The sequence below is a fragment of the Palaemon carinicauda genome, chromosome 20, assembly GCF_036898095.1.
Source record: "Palaemon carinicauda isolate YSFRI2023 chromosome 20, ASM3689809v2, whole genome shotgun sequence".
In the NCBI taxonomy this organism is placed as follows: Eukaryota; Metazoa; Arthropoda; class Malacostraca; order Decapoda; family Palaemonidae; genus Palaemon; species Palaemon carinicauda.
In genome coordinates this window covers 117,076,848-117,093,588 of record NC_090744.1, presented here as the reverse complement: position 1 = coordinate 117,093,588, position 16,741 = coordinate 117,076,848, and the positions used below count along the sequence as shown (strand labels likewise).

General features: G+C 40.5%; 1 protein-coding gene across 2 annotated transcripts in view; it reads left to right on the top strand.

The window, feature by feature from the left end:
• Positions 1-16,741, top strand: part of LOC137614428 (uncharacterized) — a 38,005-nt gene that overhangs the window by 11,893 nt on the left and 9,371 nt on the right. For both annotated transcript variants that reach the window (XM_068344243.1, XM_068344242.1), the window contains exons 4-5: positions 5,531-5,681; positions 10,378-10,541. In XM_068344243.1, coding sequence (XP_068200344.1) covers positions 5,531-5,681; positions 10,378-10,541 — 315 coding nt within the window. The remainder of the gene's footprint in view (positions 1-5,530; positions 5,682-10,377; positions 10,542-16,741) is intronic.

Genomic DNA, 16,741 nt, shown 5'->3' with positions numbered 1-16,741 from the left:
TTATATATTGAGTTGATCATATAACTTTTTTTAAGATTCCCAATTATGCTCATAACCAGAATTTCACATTTGGAAAATTATGTACATAGTTTTTGAACAAAAAAATCACTATTGCTATATTTTTTGACATTCAGAAGGCATGTGATACAATTCTGAGGCATTCAACACTATAAGCATTACATTTTACTGGTTTTTAAGAACACCTCCCTATTTTTCTTTGAATCGTTCTAGGAGGAAGAATATTCCAAACTCTTGGGTAATATTTATGCAGAATCTTTCAACCTGTTCTGTGATGTACCCCAAGGTAGTATTTTAAGAGGGACTTTTTGCATTGCCAACTAATGACAGTTGCAGGAATGCCACAAGGCGTACAAACTAGCCTTTATGCAGATAATGTAGCGATGCATTACAGTATAATGTTCCGGTTCAAATGAGAAATCTTGGCTCGGCTGTTACAATGCCTTTTCCACCAGCTGTCGCTTCAGTGGTGTTTGAAGCATTTCTGGTCGGCAGCTGGCAATATCCCGTCCCATCTTGTTCCATTGGAGCAAAAGGTACTGGACGACCAAGGTCTCACGGGGAGATCCGCTCGACCTCCAGAGATGCTTCTCTGCGTTCCCCACAAGAAAAGTACCTGGATATCAACCTATTGGAAATGTGAGCAGTGTTCCTTGCACTGCAAGCTTTCCAACAGAGCTTGATAGGGCACCCAGTATTATTGATAAGTGACAACACTATTGTCATAGTAAATGTCAACAAGCAAGAAGGGACTGTCGTGTACAGTCTTCGCAACTCATCAAAGTGGGTGTACACTTGGGCAGTGGACTTTACTGTAGAGCTATTAGTGTGGTTCATTCTAGGCAAGGGGAATGTTTTATAACAACCACGCTCATTCGCCAATGACAGGTTGTAGAGTCAAAGTGGTCCCTATATGTCCGCAAGGCATAAATACTTCTTGCTCTCTACAGACCCCCTTCAATTGTCCTGTTCCCTACACCTGAAGAGGAAACTCCTGGTATTCTGTTCCCCCATTCTTGAACCTTGGCCGGTGTTTGAGGATTCCTTTATACTCCCTTAGGACTCCCTTCTGTCTGATTAGCCTAGTAATCGACAGGTTGTTGATGAAATTGGATATCATGATGACCCTGTTGACTTCCAGTTGTCCATGATGACCCTGTTGACTTCCAGTTGTCCATGATGACCCTGTTGACTTCCAGTTGTTCATGATGACCCTGTTGACTTCCAGTTGTCCGTGATGACCCTGTTGACTTCCAGTTGTCCATGATGACCCTGTTGACTTCCAGTTGTCCATGATGACCCTGTTGACTTCCAGTTGTCCATGATGACCCTGTTGACTTCCAGTTGTCCATGATGACCCTGTTGACTTCCAGTTGTCCATGATGACCCTGTTGACTTCCAGTTGTCCATGATGACCCTGTTGACTTCCAGTTGTCCATGATGACCCTGTTGACTTCCAGTTGTCCATGATGACCCTGTTGACTTCCAGTTGTCCGCACACCGAATGTTATCCAGATCTTCTGATGCTTGCTGTTGAGGGAACTACACCAATGGCACATTCCACTCTGTTGGTCCCACCTTCAGAAGTACCATCACTCAATATGAGTTCCTTGCACTTCAAGGGGGGAAACTATCCAAATCTTCTCTGAGCGAAAGGCTATTTGCAAGGCACTGCACAGGAGATGCCTGTATATTTTTAGAGGTATGGTTGTCTACTAAAGGAAGTGGGTCATATTCTGCAACTGGTGAGAAAAGGATATTTCTGCGGTCGGAGCGTCTCTGCGATTAATACAGTAGTTGAATTTCTTATCTAACATCGGCGTATGAACTCTTAGATTTTGCGCGCGGAGAGATGTTTATCGCGTCGCGACCAGAAACTTACTGGCGATTCGACCTGAGCTAGCACGCTGCCTGACCCCGGGGTCGCCTCAGGGCACGTACCACACTGCCAGAGGTTGACCCCATAGAAAACGGGAAGAGGGAGATAAACTATACAAAAAGCTGGTCGGTTAGGTAGAGTTAACCAGTAACTCCTAAGAAGGTAGTTCTAGGTAAGTATGTTAGGAAAAATACAAATTACTTAAAAATTTGTGATATTTTGCTGTGAAAGTCTAACGCACAGCCGTGAGCAAGGTCTTCAGACTGAATGGCATAATCATTTTCTTCTCATGATGAGCTTTGAGCCTTCTTCTCCACTGCAGATTCAGGCACCCCTTATTGGGATTGACCCATTTTCTCAAATCTCTTTTGAGACCAGCGTCAGACAAGAGACGTGACAATCAAGACTGTCTTCTTGCTAGGGTTTGCATCAGTGAAGCGAGCTTCATAGCATGTCATAAGTCATTCTAAATAATGGGATGGTGTTCTTTTAGTAATTGTTCCTGAGAGTGTGGCAAAGACCCTGAACCCAGTTGTTCATGGGGCTAAGTTCAAGTCCTCCATATCTTTCCACGAGATGTAAGTAAATAGAATTAAGATGACGTGCTTCTGTGTCCTGCGATGGCTTTATGGTGCTGCCTTAAGAGGACTCGTCACCTTAGGACTGACCACCCGAGACTCTTAGCACCCACAGGACCAAGAGAAGGATATCCCAAAGCACTTTAGTTCAGGCTTCATGAGACCCTAAGTTGTGTTTATCCTTCAATCAACAAGGGGAATAAAGGGTCATCTCAGACAAGGGCTCATTAAGTTATGGGCATTGGCTCTACTATAGCTTTTTCTTTTAGGAATAAACTTAATGGCCGAGGTCTTGAAGACAGTAGTCTAGAAATGTCTGATTAAACCCACAAGTCCTTGGATACATTAACCTTTTGTGACTGCGGTGGATGTTTAGAAGGGCCAGCATACTCTCATGGGACAAGAGGCACTTTAAGATAAAAGTTTTGACATATGCCTTGAGGTGCAGCAGTTATGAGCTGGCTCAATTATCAGAGGCCAGTAAGTTTTATAACCAAGCAACCTTTTTTTTTTTCAGACAATATTTGTCAAGATGTATCTTCCCAATGCCTGTCGTATATTGCTTGTAGTGAATTCTTGTAGATCACGAGTGAATATTATTTATTTTATGGTAGCATTACGTACCGTACATTTTTCAATTCCCCTTAGTTTCAGGTTCCGAGTTGATAAGTAGGCTAACATCTATCCAGTTATCCAGATTCAGGGAAAACATTTTGTTCAAGCACTAACCCATACTTGTCCATTTTAGTTTCCAACAGACACAAAGAACCGAACTGAAGAAGTCTTTATTCTTATAAGATTACAGCACTACCAAATACTGGTTACTTTACTTACTTTACTTTGATGGCTGCTTTTCCGGTCCCATACAGCAGGGGAACCCCACTCTCTACAGGACCTCCACTGTCGTTTTACCTTGTTCGTTCAGAGTATTTAACATTTCATATCACATATTGTTCATTTACTGTTAAATCGTCGCTGTCAAAAGTCTCACGAAATAAGAAAGTCTTCAGTTATTTATTGAAAGCTTTAGAAGTAGAAGGTTGCAAAATACACAATAAGTAGTTAACACAGTCGATGACTACAAATAAGAGTAATCAATTTACAAGAATGACACTTGGAGTTGCTTCCGCAAGCTCATGACTCCAACTGACTTCCTAACCTGAGGCTTGAGCTTCTCATTTATTTTTTTGTTTACATTTTACAACATTGTTCTGTTTAGATTGTACAACTGTTTACATTTAAAATAATCATACATTCGGAAACAATTTCATGAAATTAAAATTAAATCTATAAAAGTAAATAATTACAAGTTAAGTAATAAATTTTCTTTTCCTCTTCAACATACTGTATTCCTAATTTTATATGCAATTTTACCTGAAACTATGAATTCTCTACAATGCCCATACATTGACATCATATCCTGTACTAGGATATAGATTCTCCTGTGATCAGCTACTATTTAGACTCGGTATGGACGTAACGCCTGTGACATCGCCATGTTCAGATTGTCAGGAATTTGACAGGAATCGTCACCTTCGCTCTTTTAAAGGACTTCATGCTCTTATCGTTTCCCGGGCAAATCGAACCAGCCGGATTTGGTTCATGGGACTTTTTCCCTTCTACGGATGAGCCTCTTTAAAGGACAGTGGTTTGTATTTATATGGAAGCAAATCACAAACTTTTAATCACCTTCGGTCTTTTACGGGACTGCATGGTCTTATCGTTTCCCGGGAAAACAGCCGGATTTGGTTCATGGGACTTTTTCCTTTCTATGGACGAGTCTCGTTAAAGGATGATGGTTTGTATTCATATGGAAACAAATCACAAATTTTTAAGTCGTTTGTCTTTTCCTAGAGACCTTCAAGTTACACTTCCTTCCTCAACCCACACCCACAAGTCAAAGGCCTAATATCTAATGTGATACTTATAACTATCTTATTAAACTTTAATGGCTGTTCCAGTTTCACATGATTCAGAAGTCTGGCCAAGCGTACTTCGTAATATTTTGATAAGGTTCTTTAATAAAATTTTATACAGAAGGTCCTTATCCCTTTCACCCCCAAAGGACGTACCGGTACGTTCTTGCAAAACACTGGCAATTACATGTTTTTACATATTTTGATAATTTTATGAGAAACTTCAGGCATTTTCCAAAAGAATGAGACCAACCTGACCTCTCTACGACAAAAAATAAGCCTGTTAGAACAATTTAAAAAAAATATATAGCAAAATGTGCTCGAAATTTAACATTATGGTGGGGGTAAAAGGGTTAACTTATAAACATTTGGAGATACAAACAGAAAACTGAAATCGTAAATCTCGGATATCGTATAAAAAGCTCATAATTAAAGGGGAGGATAGTCGTAGTAGAAGGCAGCAGTCGGGTGAAGATCGGCACCTCGTAGTTCCGGGGGATGTTGAAGGAGGAGAGGTCTAACTGGTGAGGGACCTATGGTTGTGGTTCTAACACGCCCCAGTTACTATACCGACACTCGTTAGAGTGAGCGAGCTGGGTTTATTCCTGGCATTCCATGCATCTTTTTTTTTTCTCTGGTATATTTAGCAATATTTATGCCTTAGAAATTGTGCTATGAGGAGCATTTCACTGGGCGACAGGTTCCTCGCCCAGAAATAGATTTTTCCTTCGTCAAAATCCCTTAATGAAATGCTACAATATAACAATATATACTGAAATTTATTGCAGTAAGCAAGACTACATTTGTAATATGAAATTAAACTATTTGTTGATCTTTCCAGCTGAAAATTGTATGCCTACCCTAGGGGAAAATTTAAAACTTACAAACACCTTGGAACTTTAGTTTGTAATTTGAGGCCTTTCTGTACTGTATTATATTCACCTTGGAACTTTAGTTTGTAAATTGACACCTTTCTGTACTGTATTATATTCACCTTGGGACTTTAGTTTGTAAATTGACACCTTTCTGTACTGTATTATATTCACCTTGGAACTTTAGTTTGAAAATTGACGCCTTTCTGTATTGTATTATATTTTGTTGAGTGTTACAGTTAACTAATACCTTTCTTTCTTTTCTAGATGATAATGCAAATGTCTCCAATCTTGAAAAAGTGCAGAAGTTGGACTGTATCGCCACATTCACCTCCGGAAGTTGCTATTAAAGGCCTCTCCCAGAACCAACTAGTTGATGTCCTCAGCCACGTTCTCGATAGACACCCTGAGTTAAAAGGTAGGTCGTAACTGCACTCTGGATATCTTGTAAGTAATTGATTTATAAATCTAAAAGATGTCTTTAGGGAGTGTACATACATACATACACATACCAAGGCACTTCCCCCAATTTTGGGGGGTTAGCCGACATCAACAAAGAAACAAAAACAAAAAGGGGACCTCTACTCTCTACGTTCCTCCCAGCCTAACAAGGGACTCAACCGAGTTCAGCTGGTACTGCTAGGGTGTCACAGCCCACCCTCCCACATTATCCACCACAGATGAAGCTTCATAATGCTGAATCCCCTACTGTGAAAATAGGATGGTAAAGGAACAGAAGAGGCCAGCTTTTGAAGTTGTGAATTGTAACATCAATCATAAGAGGTTTATGGCAAGCAAATATGAAATTAATATAAGTTAGGAATATTAAAGAAACTAAAGAATGTAAATATCAATTTGTTAATGGAACTTTATATTGAATATAAAATACATGGTCGAGATAAATGTGGGACAAATTTATAAAGTAGATATGGTTTTGAAGCTGTCAAAACGGTTGAGGATACATGTAAACTTAGTGTATAGGGCAAATTATTGGTTAAAATATTTACAAGTGCTAACCTTCATCACTGTATGCAGTTATAACAAATTTATCAGCTTTTCATATTCAGATAAGACAGCTAGATTTAAGATTGTAATAGACTGTATGCGAAGGGTACTTGGGTGCGTGTAATTGGTAAAAATTTTAGTACACACTTTTATACATACACATACATATACTAAGGCACTTCCCCCCATTTTGGGGGGTACCCGACATCAACAAATGAAACAAAACAAAAAAAGGGGACCTCTACTCTCTACGTTCCTCCCAGCCTAGCTAGGGACTCAACCGAGTTCAGCTGGTACTGCTAGGGTGTCACAGCCCACCCTCCCACATTATCCACCACAGATGAAGCTTCATAATGCTGAATCCCCTACTGCTGCTACCTCCGCGGTCATCTAAGGCATCGGGGTAATTTATATAAGAGCTTGTGTAATGCATAGACTTTAGTCTTCTTTTCATTTACTTGCTGGTTTGGTGTGAGCCTTAGTGAGTTCAATAACAAGAGGAATGTAATTTGAATATGATTTTATTTTATTACTTATAGTCAACATGCTAACAATATCGAAGCTACTGCATCCCGACCTCTAAATAAAAAAAGAAAGAAGATATTTCTTTCTTCCCCTGTATATCCTCCCTGTTGATAGCCATTCACACCAAAGCCCCATCTGTTGGGAGAAATACTAACCACTGGTTGAGGTAGTAACCATAACTTCATACACGAATAATTGCAGACCTTTACCTATTTAGAAAAAAAAAAATTTTGCTAAGTGGGGAAGAGTAAGAGAAATGGTTGATTACTGTGTAAATATTGAAATAATTTTGTTATTGAAATAGTTGATTACTGGGTAAGTATGTATTGAAATAATTTTATTATTGAAATTCTATTTACTTGAATGAATCTCACTCTGTGGTCAACATATTGATTGGAAAGAAGCAAACTATAAACTAATACTGTATTAAATTATCTCTTCTTATAAATTATATCAAAATTTCAATCTAGTCTTGATTATGGGATGTTTATTAACCCTTTTACCCCCAAAGGACATACTGGTACGTTTCACAAAACTCAACCCTTTACCCCCATGGACGTACTGGTATGTCCTTGCAAAAAACTGCTATTGACATTTTTTTTTGCATATTTTTGATATCTTTTTGAGAAACTTCAGGCATTTTCCAAAATAATGAGACCAACCTGACCTCTCTATGACAAAAATTAAAGCTGTTAGAGCAATTTAAAAAATATATATAGCAAAATGTGCTTGAAGAAAAAAAAATGCCTGGGGGTTAAGGGTTGGGGAGTTCCAAATAGCCTGGGGGTAAAAGGGTTAAAGTATCTCTTCTTACAAATCATATCAACATTTCAATCTAGTCTTGATTATGGGGTGATTATTAACTTATTTTGTTAGGCCCTTTTTAATGTTATTAGACCTTTCTCTAGTATTACCTTTTGCTCAAGTACCTTCACCTTCCCTTTACCGAGTAAACACATAAGCTTACATTATTATATAATTAAACTATTAACCTCATTTCAACAAATTCACTTGAATTATCACAGCCTGCCACTACCATGGTTACTATAGTCAGTCTTTTTTAATGAGGCGCATTTGCAATGACTCGCAGCAGGGCCCTTTTAGCTCGGAAATTGTTCCTGCTCTCTGATTGGTTAGAATTATCTTGTCCAACCAATCAGCGATCAGGAAACTTTTCCGAGCTAAAAGGGCACCCCTGCAAGTCGGTGCAAATCTGTCTCACTAAAAAGAGTTGACTATAGTGTCCAACAATATAAGTAAAGCAGGGCTCTTTCAAATAATGTCTGGTAAGCAATGATTACGTATGACTTTGAGCTGTATCCATAACTTTTCCCATGGAAAAATTACAGAATTTATGATACAGTAGCGCTCCCTATATCACAAGCTCAAAATTCAAGTTTTGAACGTGTTTTGTATCCATTTCTTTATGAGATTTGATCACTAAATCTGATTAGGAGTGGCATAGAATTATTAGAGTTCTCTTGGTTGAGGGTACACTCAAGCACACTATTCTATCTAATTTATCTTCCTCTAGTTTTGTTAAAGTTTTTATAGTTTATATAGGAAATATTTATTTTAATGCTGCTACTGTTCGTAAAATATTTTATTTTTCCTTGTTTCCTTTCCTCACTGGGCTATTTCCCCTGTTTTGGGGCCCCTGGGCTTATAGCATCCTGCTTTTCTAACTACGGTTGTAGCTTAGCAAGTAATAATAATAATAATAATAATAGTTATCAACTTGTGTCCTGATGCCACAAAATAATTTAGGAATGTTCACCCTTGACGGATTTTGTCTTTTTTAAATACAGTAAAACCACCACATCCGCTGTCATTACATTCAGAGCACCCCCTAGGTTTTGGAATACACGGATGATGGACAATGTGAACTCAAATGTTTTTATTTTCCACTTGTATACATTTAATTAAAAAATGTAATTGCACTTTAAATTTAAAATAAACATCATTGAATGTTCTTTGCAATGCTAGTAATATAGTACAATATAATCTTTTAATAGTGATATTAATATCCCCACCAGCCTTATTTATCCATATTCCATTTTATTCAGTTATTTTTACCATATTCTGTCTGTATTAATTTTAATGCATATTTGTAAACAAAGTTACTGTATATATTTATACAAATTTCTTTCTTGTCTTTGCCTAATGAAAGTAGTTTCACGCTTGACTGAGCTCGTACAAATATTTTATTTGTTTGTGGAAGAACTATTCAAAAATATTTGTTGGCAAAAATAAACTTTTTTTTTCAAGAAATTTCTGTAAAAATATCATAACATGAATAGGAACTATGTTCAGCTTTATTGATGAAATTATAAGAATTTCTAAGACAACGCTGCATTAATGTCCGCTATTTTTCTTTTTTAATATGATACTAAAATGTGAATATTACATGTATTATTCGATTTAGCTAAGTAAAACAGTTTTATCAAAATCCTGTTCATATCAAATACTGCTGTAATTTTTTACTACAGTAAATGGATACATAGTTTGTATGACTGTAGCCTGGATACATGGTTTGTATGACAGTCTAGCTTGATCCATGAGTATCCCCTTAAAATTAACTTTAAAATATAGTCTTCAAAGTTGCACGATACGAGAGTATATACGGTAAATTGTTTTATTGATTTTTATTTTTTATTTTAAGCTTAATGGTGTACCATTTTATAGGACAACTCATCCCTTCAAAAAACCAAATCAAATTATTGTTTTTTCATAACTAGTATTGAATTATGTGAATGTAGAGTTTTAAAGAGCGCAAAACAACAATGTTCGTCAATTTCTATGGCAACATTGAGGAGGTGAGAGGAGACAACCGCTCTCTACAAGGCAAAGAGAAAAGTGACTAGTTCACCACTCTGTGAGTATATATACAGGTGGCTGGTACCCCTAACCACCCCCTACCCAGCCTCTGGGTAGGGTTACCACCTCGCACCAAAAAATCTAATTGGCTACCTTCCAGCTTTACCGATAGAATATCCACTTATAGATAACGTAAGATTTGTTAACCCTTTTACCCCCAGGCTATTTGGAAATTTCCAACCCTTAACCCCTAGGGGGTTATATTTTTCCCAGCACATTTTGCAGTACAGTATATATTTTTTAAATTGCTCTAATAGCCTTAATTTTTGTCATAGAGAGGTCAGATTGGTCTCATTCTTTTGGAAAATGCCTGAATTTTCTCAAAAAAATTATCAAAGATATGAAAAAAAAATTTTATAGCATTTTTTTGCAAGGACGTACCGGTACGTCCATGGGGGTAAAGGGATGGCTTTTGTGAAACGTACCAGTACGTCCTTTGGGGGTAAAAGGGTTAAGTGATCATACATACATATACCAAGGCACTTCCCGCAATTTTGGGGGGTAGCCGACATCAACAAATGAAACAAAAACAAAAAAGGGGACCTCTACTCTCTACGTTCCTCCCAGCGTAAGTGATCATGAAGCTCAGAAACATCTGAAACTTTCAAACATATAACACCAGGTAGGGTTAAAGTGTTTTTATTCTGCACCATTAAAAGTAAATGCCCATATTTAGTAACAATTAATATTTATATATTTCATTCCAGAGGAGATATCGGGTATCCTGCCACAGCCAGACATAAGACAGATGGAGGAAAGGTTGAATAACATGAAAAAGACAATATTCAAGTCTCTTCCCGTTTCCCGATTAGCCTCCAAGACAGACTCCCCGGCTTTTAATAAAGCCGCCCCTCATCTACTAAATTTTAAAGTATGTATTTTATTTCATTGGTTATTATTTAAATGTATTAATACTTCTAATGTGGTAAGAAATTCCTCATCCTTTAAATAATATTTTTCAATATTTAACTTAGCCGGTGATTATATAGCTGCAACTCTGTTGCTCGACAGACAACTCTACGGAAAAACTCGCCAGCGATCGCTACACAGGTAGCGGGTGTGCCCAACAGCGCCATCTGTCGACCAGATACCCAGCTCTCAATGTAAACAAAGACTCAATTTTCTCTCTGTCGACGTGTCGACAAGACGTACTTTACTCGCTGTTGCTAAACTGGAGTTTTTCACATCTATTTGGTGAAGTACTATATTCTAGTTTTGAGCTTTCGCAATGCAGGTGTTTTATCTTCATCTTAAATCTTGAACTCGTTTTGGATAGATTTAATTATGGTGACAAAGAGAGTATGGACTTTCTTTCACTTTTAAATGGCCGACCCTTCCCTTAGACGGAAGTGTGTTTAGGCTTTTAGTAATTATCTTATCACGTTATAAATTGTTTATAGATTTTCCTCTATATATTTTAAATCTCTCCGCCTTTATTAGGCCTCTTCGATTAACTTTCCATTTATTATAAACATATAAAAATAAATTTTAATGTTTTGTTTATATGCGACCCTTCCTGAGAGTAGGCGGTCCTAACTTGGTAACCGAAGTTAATCAACGTTGAGCCGTTTATATCGTAATTAGCTTTTAAAGAGCTAAGGATTTAAAACTTTTTAAATGTAATATTTTATGAAAGAATTTCTTTGATAGTCTTCGTACTGTTTTCAAAGATGAACTAACGTTTAGTTTATTTATGCTACGCAGTTGTTGACGTTCAGGACGTTCAACATGCGCTCTATCGTTACGATAGAGAGAGAGTGTATCACGATTTCACTTTGCAGTAAGAGTAAATCGATTCTGACGTTTTGTTCATTCTTTCTTAGCTTAAATGTTTTAAATTCTATTTTAAAGGAACTTTTTATTTAAAAAACCTTTCAGTTTTTTTCCTTTAGTCAAATAACATGTTTTTTTGACGAAATATAAATGGGCTCTTCTCTTAGGTGCGAAATCAAGAGAGAAAGAGAGAGAGAGATAGAGACGGAGGGAGAGAGAGGAGAGAAAACGTTCCGTTCAAGCGGGTAACGTTGTTCTCGAGTTACTCTCGTCCCTAGTCTCTGTACGGGGAGGAAGGATAAAACGTTTTTAGTTTTTTATTCTCGTCCCCAGGCTATGTGCGGTGAGAGATTGAAAACGTAGTTTATATGAACTAGTGTTTAGTCTCTTTCCCAGCCACTGATTTTTTTATCTTAAAATATGTTTTCTGTTGGTATTAATGAGCTTGCATTATACGACTGATTTCGCAATTACTACCAGTTAATGAAGGGTAGAATTGCGTGTTTCAGGTAGAAATCAGTAAAAGTTTCGATTTCAGTGAAATTAGTGCAAAACAGAAAATCGAAGTGATAAAGTGATATGCGCAAAGTGTTACAGTGTTGCGTCCGAGGGTTCGTCTGTTCGTGCCTGTCGTTCACCTAGTCCGGGACCTCTTGCATGCTCCCAAGCCCAGGGGAGAAGTAATGTCAAACGACTTATGGGTTCGAGAGGCCTTGATCAATGAACAGACGTTTTCCCTCTATGGTATCGGGTGTATCTTACCAAGATCTCCCCTACCATAAGACGAGAGAGACGTTGTTTCTCCTCGTCATCCGAAGGCTTTTCGCATAAGAAACCTGTCACAAGGTTTCGAAGCCCTTAAGCGAAAGTCAGTCCTTTCAGGACAGGTCCAGCGTCCTGGTTACACCATTAGGACAGCTCTGACCCTATGCAGTCATCGGATAACTGCTCGCCGCCTAACAAAAGCGTAACACAGACTCCGAGAGTCTTTTTTGTTGGCAAAGTGTTGCGGTCACAGACGTTACCCTCGTCTCTTACCACAACCATTTCCGTTGATCCTTAATGGGTTGTATGGCAAGACATGCAGTATATGCTTGCCTCCCTTATGGAAGACTATTCTGCCGATTAGTCCGTTGAGTCTAGCCGTTTATCTCATCGATATCCTGGCTTTCAGCCAACCTAACGTTCCTTTGTGCTTACTGTTGACGTTGGCGTAGCTAAGTCACGTCAGTCAGGTTGTTTAGAACCACACTCGATGCGGTCTCGTGTGGTTTTTCAGCCGCATTTGGACGTTAGGCCACTTGCTGATGCTCCTGTTGACGTTCAAGACGTTCACTTACAATAGGAGTTGACTTGTTTTGACGCTGTGCGTCAACCTCCGCATTCTAGAGTTGTTTTGACTGCTCAGTCTAGGCAGTCAAAGCAGTCTCGAGTGGACGCTGTGCGTCCTCACGCACCTGTTGTGGTTGACAGTTCAGTTGTTGACAGTTCACAGACTGTCAAGCAGTTACATGACGTTGCGTTCTGGTCCGCTACTAATGCACCAGTGAGTGTGGACTCTGCTTGTAAAGCATTGCCACCACGATAGGTCTCTCCCTTGCTTGAGACTCAGCTTTTTTCGGACAAGGTTCCTGTAGATGAGGAAGTTGCTGTTCCCCCTCCTACTGATATTCCCTTGAGGACTCTGTCAGATGGAGAGGAGCCTAAAGCTGCTTAGCCCCCTATGGACTTTAATTAAATCATGATGATTTTTTTTAAGGATCTTTGTCCGGATCTTTTTGTAACTGCTGCTCCTCGTTCGCCTAAACGTCAGAGCTTACACTAGGCCTAGCTACTTCGAAGCCGTTGTTTTTAGGCTAGTGCTCTCTCGCTCTCCTAGAGAGCTTTACGTTGGCTAGGCGACTGGTTTTTCACCAGGAGGAGTTTGGGGGATACAGCCTTTGCTTTCCCTTCTTTTAAACTGGCTTATAGAGCGAGAGTCTGATATGACACGAGAGAAGTTCTCGGCTTGGGAGTTCATGCCTCTGCCCAGATAAACTTCTCAAATCTTGTAGACTCTCCCTGGCGCCTGGCCAGGAGACGCTCCAAGTTTTTTTTACAAGTCAACTTCACAACTGTTTTCGAGCCTTTGAAGTTTTGCTGTACAATTATGTCATGCATAAACAAGGCTTTCAGGGATGGAAAGCGGTACCGCCTCAGTCGCTAACCCCGTCTGTGGCCGCACCTGCTCCCGTAGACCCTAAATGGGCTTTGCTGCAAGACATGCAGTCCAAGCTTGCGTTCTTGATAGAGGACTTTAATGCGGAGAAGGTTGCTACCGAACCTTCTGGCCAACAACCTTCCAACCGGTCGGTTGTGCGCCCTGTTGACGCTGAGGTAACCTACTCGCGTCTGCCAGTTGAGGTGGTTCCTCCACCGATGCGACCCAGTGTGGGTTGCCAGCCGCACGTTGTCGTTAAGCGACGCTCGGAGGTGGTTGTATACGTTCAGGACGTTCAACAACCAGCAGAGGTGACTTGTTTTGACGCAGTGCGTCAACCTCAGCAACCCGGTAGGGTGTTGACTGCACAACCCAGACGGTCTAGACAGTCTCGGGTTGACGCTGTGCTTCCTTGCGCACCCATGGTTGTTGACAGTTCACAGACTGTGCAGCAGTTCCATGATGTTGCGTCCGGCTCCGTCACGCATGCACCAGTGCGACCGGACTCAGCGAGCCAGACGTTGCCCACTCCGTTGCCGTTTCCTCATCAGTTTTCGGATGAGGAACCCTCTGATGAGGACGTTGCTGAACAACAAGACGATCAGCCCCCAGAATAGATCAAGCCCTGCTATCCATCCAGAAGATGCTGAAGAAGGAACGCTGCTCAGTCAGGCTGTGGATGAGTCTGGTAGGGACGCTGTCATCCGTGGAACAATTTGTGTCACGAGGAAGACTACACCTCCGTCCTCATCATACCATCTAGCTTTTCACTGGAAAAAGGACAAGACGCTAGAAGCGGTCTCGATCCCGGTTTCCAAAAAGATAAAGTCTTGTCTGACTTGGTGGAAGGACAATATCAACCTAAGAGAGGGTCTTCCCCTGGCTGTTCAGACTCCCAACCACGTTCTCTTCTCTGACGCATCGGACGTGGGCTGGGGCGCGACACTAGACGGTCGGGAATGCTCAGGACTGTGGAACTCGAGTCAGAGGAGCATGCATATCAACTGCAAGGAGCTGTTGGCAGTACATCTGGCCTTGAAAAGCTTCAAGTCTCTCCTTCGAGGCAAAGTGGTGGAAGTTAACTCGGACAACACCACGGCCTTGGCGTACATCTCCAAACAAGGAGGTACCCACTCACTGACGTTGTACGAGATCGCAAGGGACCTGCTCATCTGGTCAAAAGGTCAAGACATCTCCCTAGTAACGAGGTTCATCCAAGGCGACTTGAACGTCATAGCAGATTGTCTCAGTCGGAAAGGGCAAGTAATTCCAACCGAATGGACCCTCCACAAGGATGTGTGCAAGAGACTTTGGGCCACTTAGGGTAAACCATCCATAGATCTCTTTGCAACCTCGCTGACCAAGAGGCTTCCAATCTATTGCTCTCCAGTCCCGGACCCAGCAGCAATACATATAGATGCTTTCCTCCTAGATTGGTCACATCTGGATCTCTACGCATTCCCACCATTCAAGATTGTCAACAAGGTACTGCAGAAGTTCGCCTCTCACGAAGGGACAAGGTTGACGTTAGTTGCTTCCCTCTGGCCCGCGAGAGAATGGTTCACCGAGATACTTCGATGGTTAGTAGACGTTCCCAGCAGTCTTCCTCTAAGGGTAGACCTTCTACGTCAGCCACACGTAAAGAAGGTACTCCTAAGCCTCCACGCTCTTCGTCTGACTGCCTTCAGACTATCGAAAGACTCTCGAGAACTAGAGGCTTTTCGAAGGAAGCAGCCAGTGCGATTGCTAGAGCAAGGAGAGCGTCTTCCATTAGAGTCTACCAATCGAAGTGGGGAGTCTTCCGAGACTGGTGCAAGTCAGTTTCTGTATCCTCGACCAGTACCTCTGTAGCTCAAATAGCTGTTTTTCTCTTATACCTGAGAAAAGGACGATCCCTTTCAGCTCCCACTATCAAGAGCTACAGAAGCATGTTGGCATCGGTCTTCCGGCATAGAGACTTAGATCTTTCCAAACATAAAGATCTGCAAGACCTCCTTAAGTCTTTTGAGACCACCAAGGAGCGTCGTTTGGCTACCCCTGGATGGAATTTAGACGTGGTACTAAGATTCTTCATGTCAGACAGGTTGGAGCCGTTACAATCAGCCTCCCTGAAAGATCTCACTCTTAAGACTCTTTTCCTGGTATGCTTAGCCTCGGCTAAAAGAGTCAGTGAGATTCATGCCTTCAGCAAGAACATCGGATTTTCGTCAGAAAAAGCCACTTGTTCGCTGCAACTTGGTTTTCTAGCCAAAAATGAGCTGCCTTCTCGGCCTTGGCCTAAATCTTTCGATATCCCCAGCTTATCGGAGATCGTAGGCAATGAACTAGAAAGAGTCTTATGCCCTGTTAGAGCTCTTAAGTTCTATTTAAAGCGTACTAAACCTTTACGAGGCCAATCTGAAGCTTTATGGTGTTCAGTTAAGAAACCATCCTTGCCTATGTCAAAGAATGCTTGGTCAGACTTTATCAGATTGTTAATACGAGAAGCTCATTCACATCTGAGTGAGGAAGACCGAACTTTGCTTAAGGTGAAGACGCACGAAGTTAGAGCTGTAACAACTTTCGTGGCCTTTAAGCAAAATATATCTCTGCAAAGTATAATGGACGCAACCTATTGGAGAAGCAAGTCAGTGTTCGCGTCATTTTACTTGAAAGATGTCCAGTCTCTTTACAAGAACTGCTACACACTGGGACCATTCGTAGCAGCGAGTGCAGTAGTGGGTGAGGGCTCAACCACTACAATTCCCTAATTCCATACCCTTTTAATCTTTCTCTTGAAATGTTTTTATTGTTGTTTTTTTGGGTTGTCCGGAAGGCTAAGAAGCCTTTCGCATCCTGGTTGATTTGGCGGGTGGTCAAAGTCATTTCTTGAGAGCACCTAGATTAGGGGTTTGATGAGGTCCTGTTGTATGGGTTGCAACCCTTGATACTTCAGATCCTAGGGGTCGATCAGCATCCTAAGAGGATCGCGAGGCTCCGTAAGGAAGACGTACTTAAAAGGCAGAGTAATTGTTCAAGTCGACTTCCTTACCAGGTACCTATTTATTTTGTTTTTGTTATTTTGATAACTTCTAAAATGAAATAAAAAACTCTTAGCT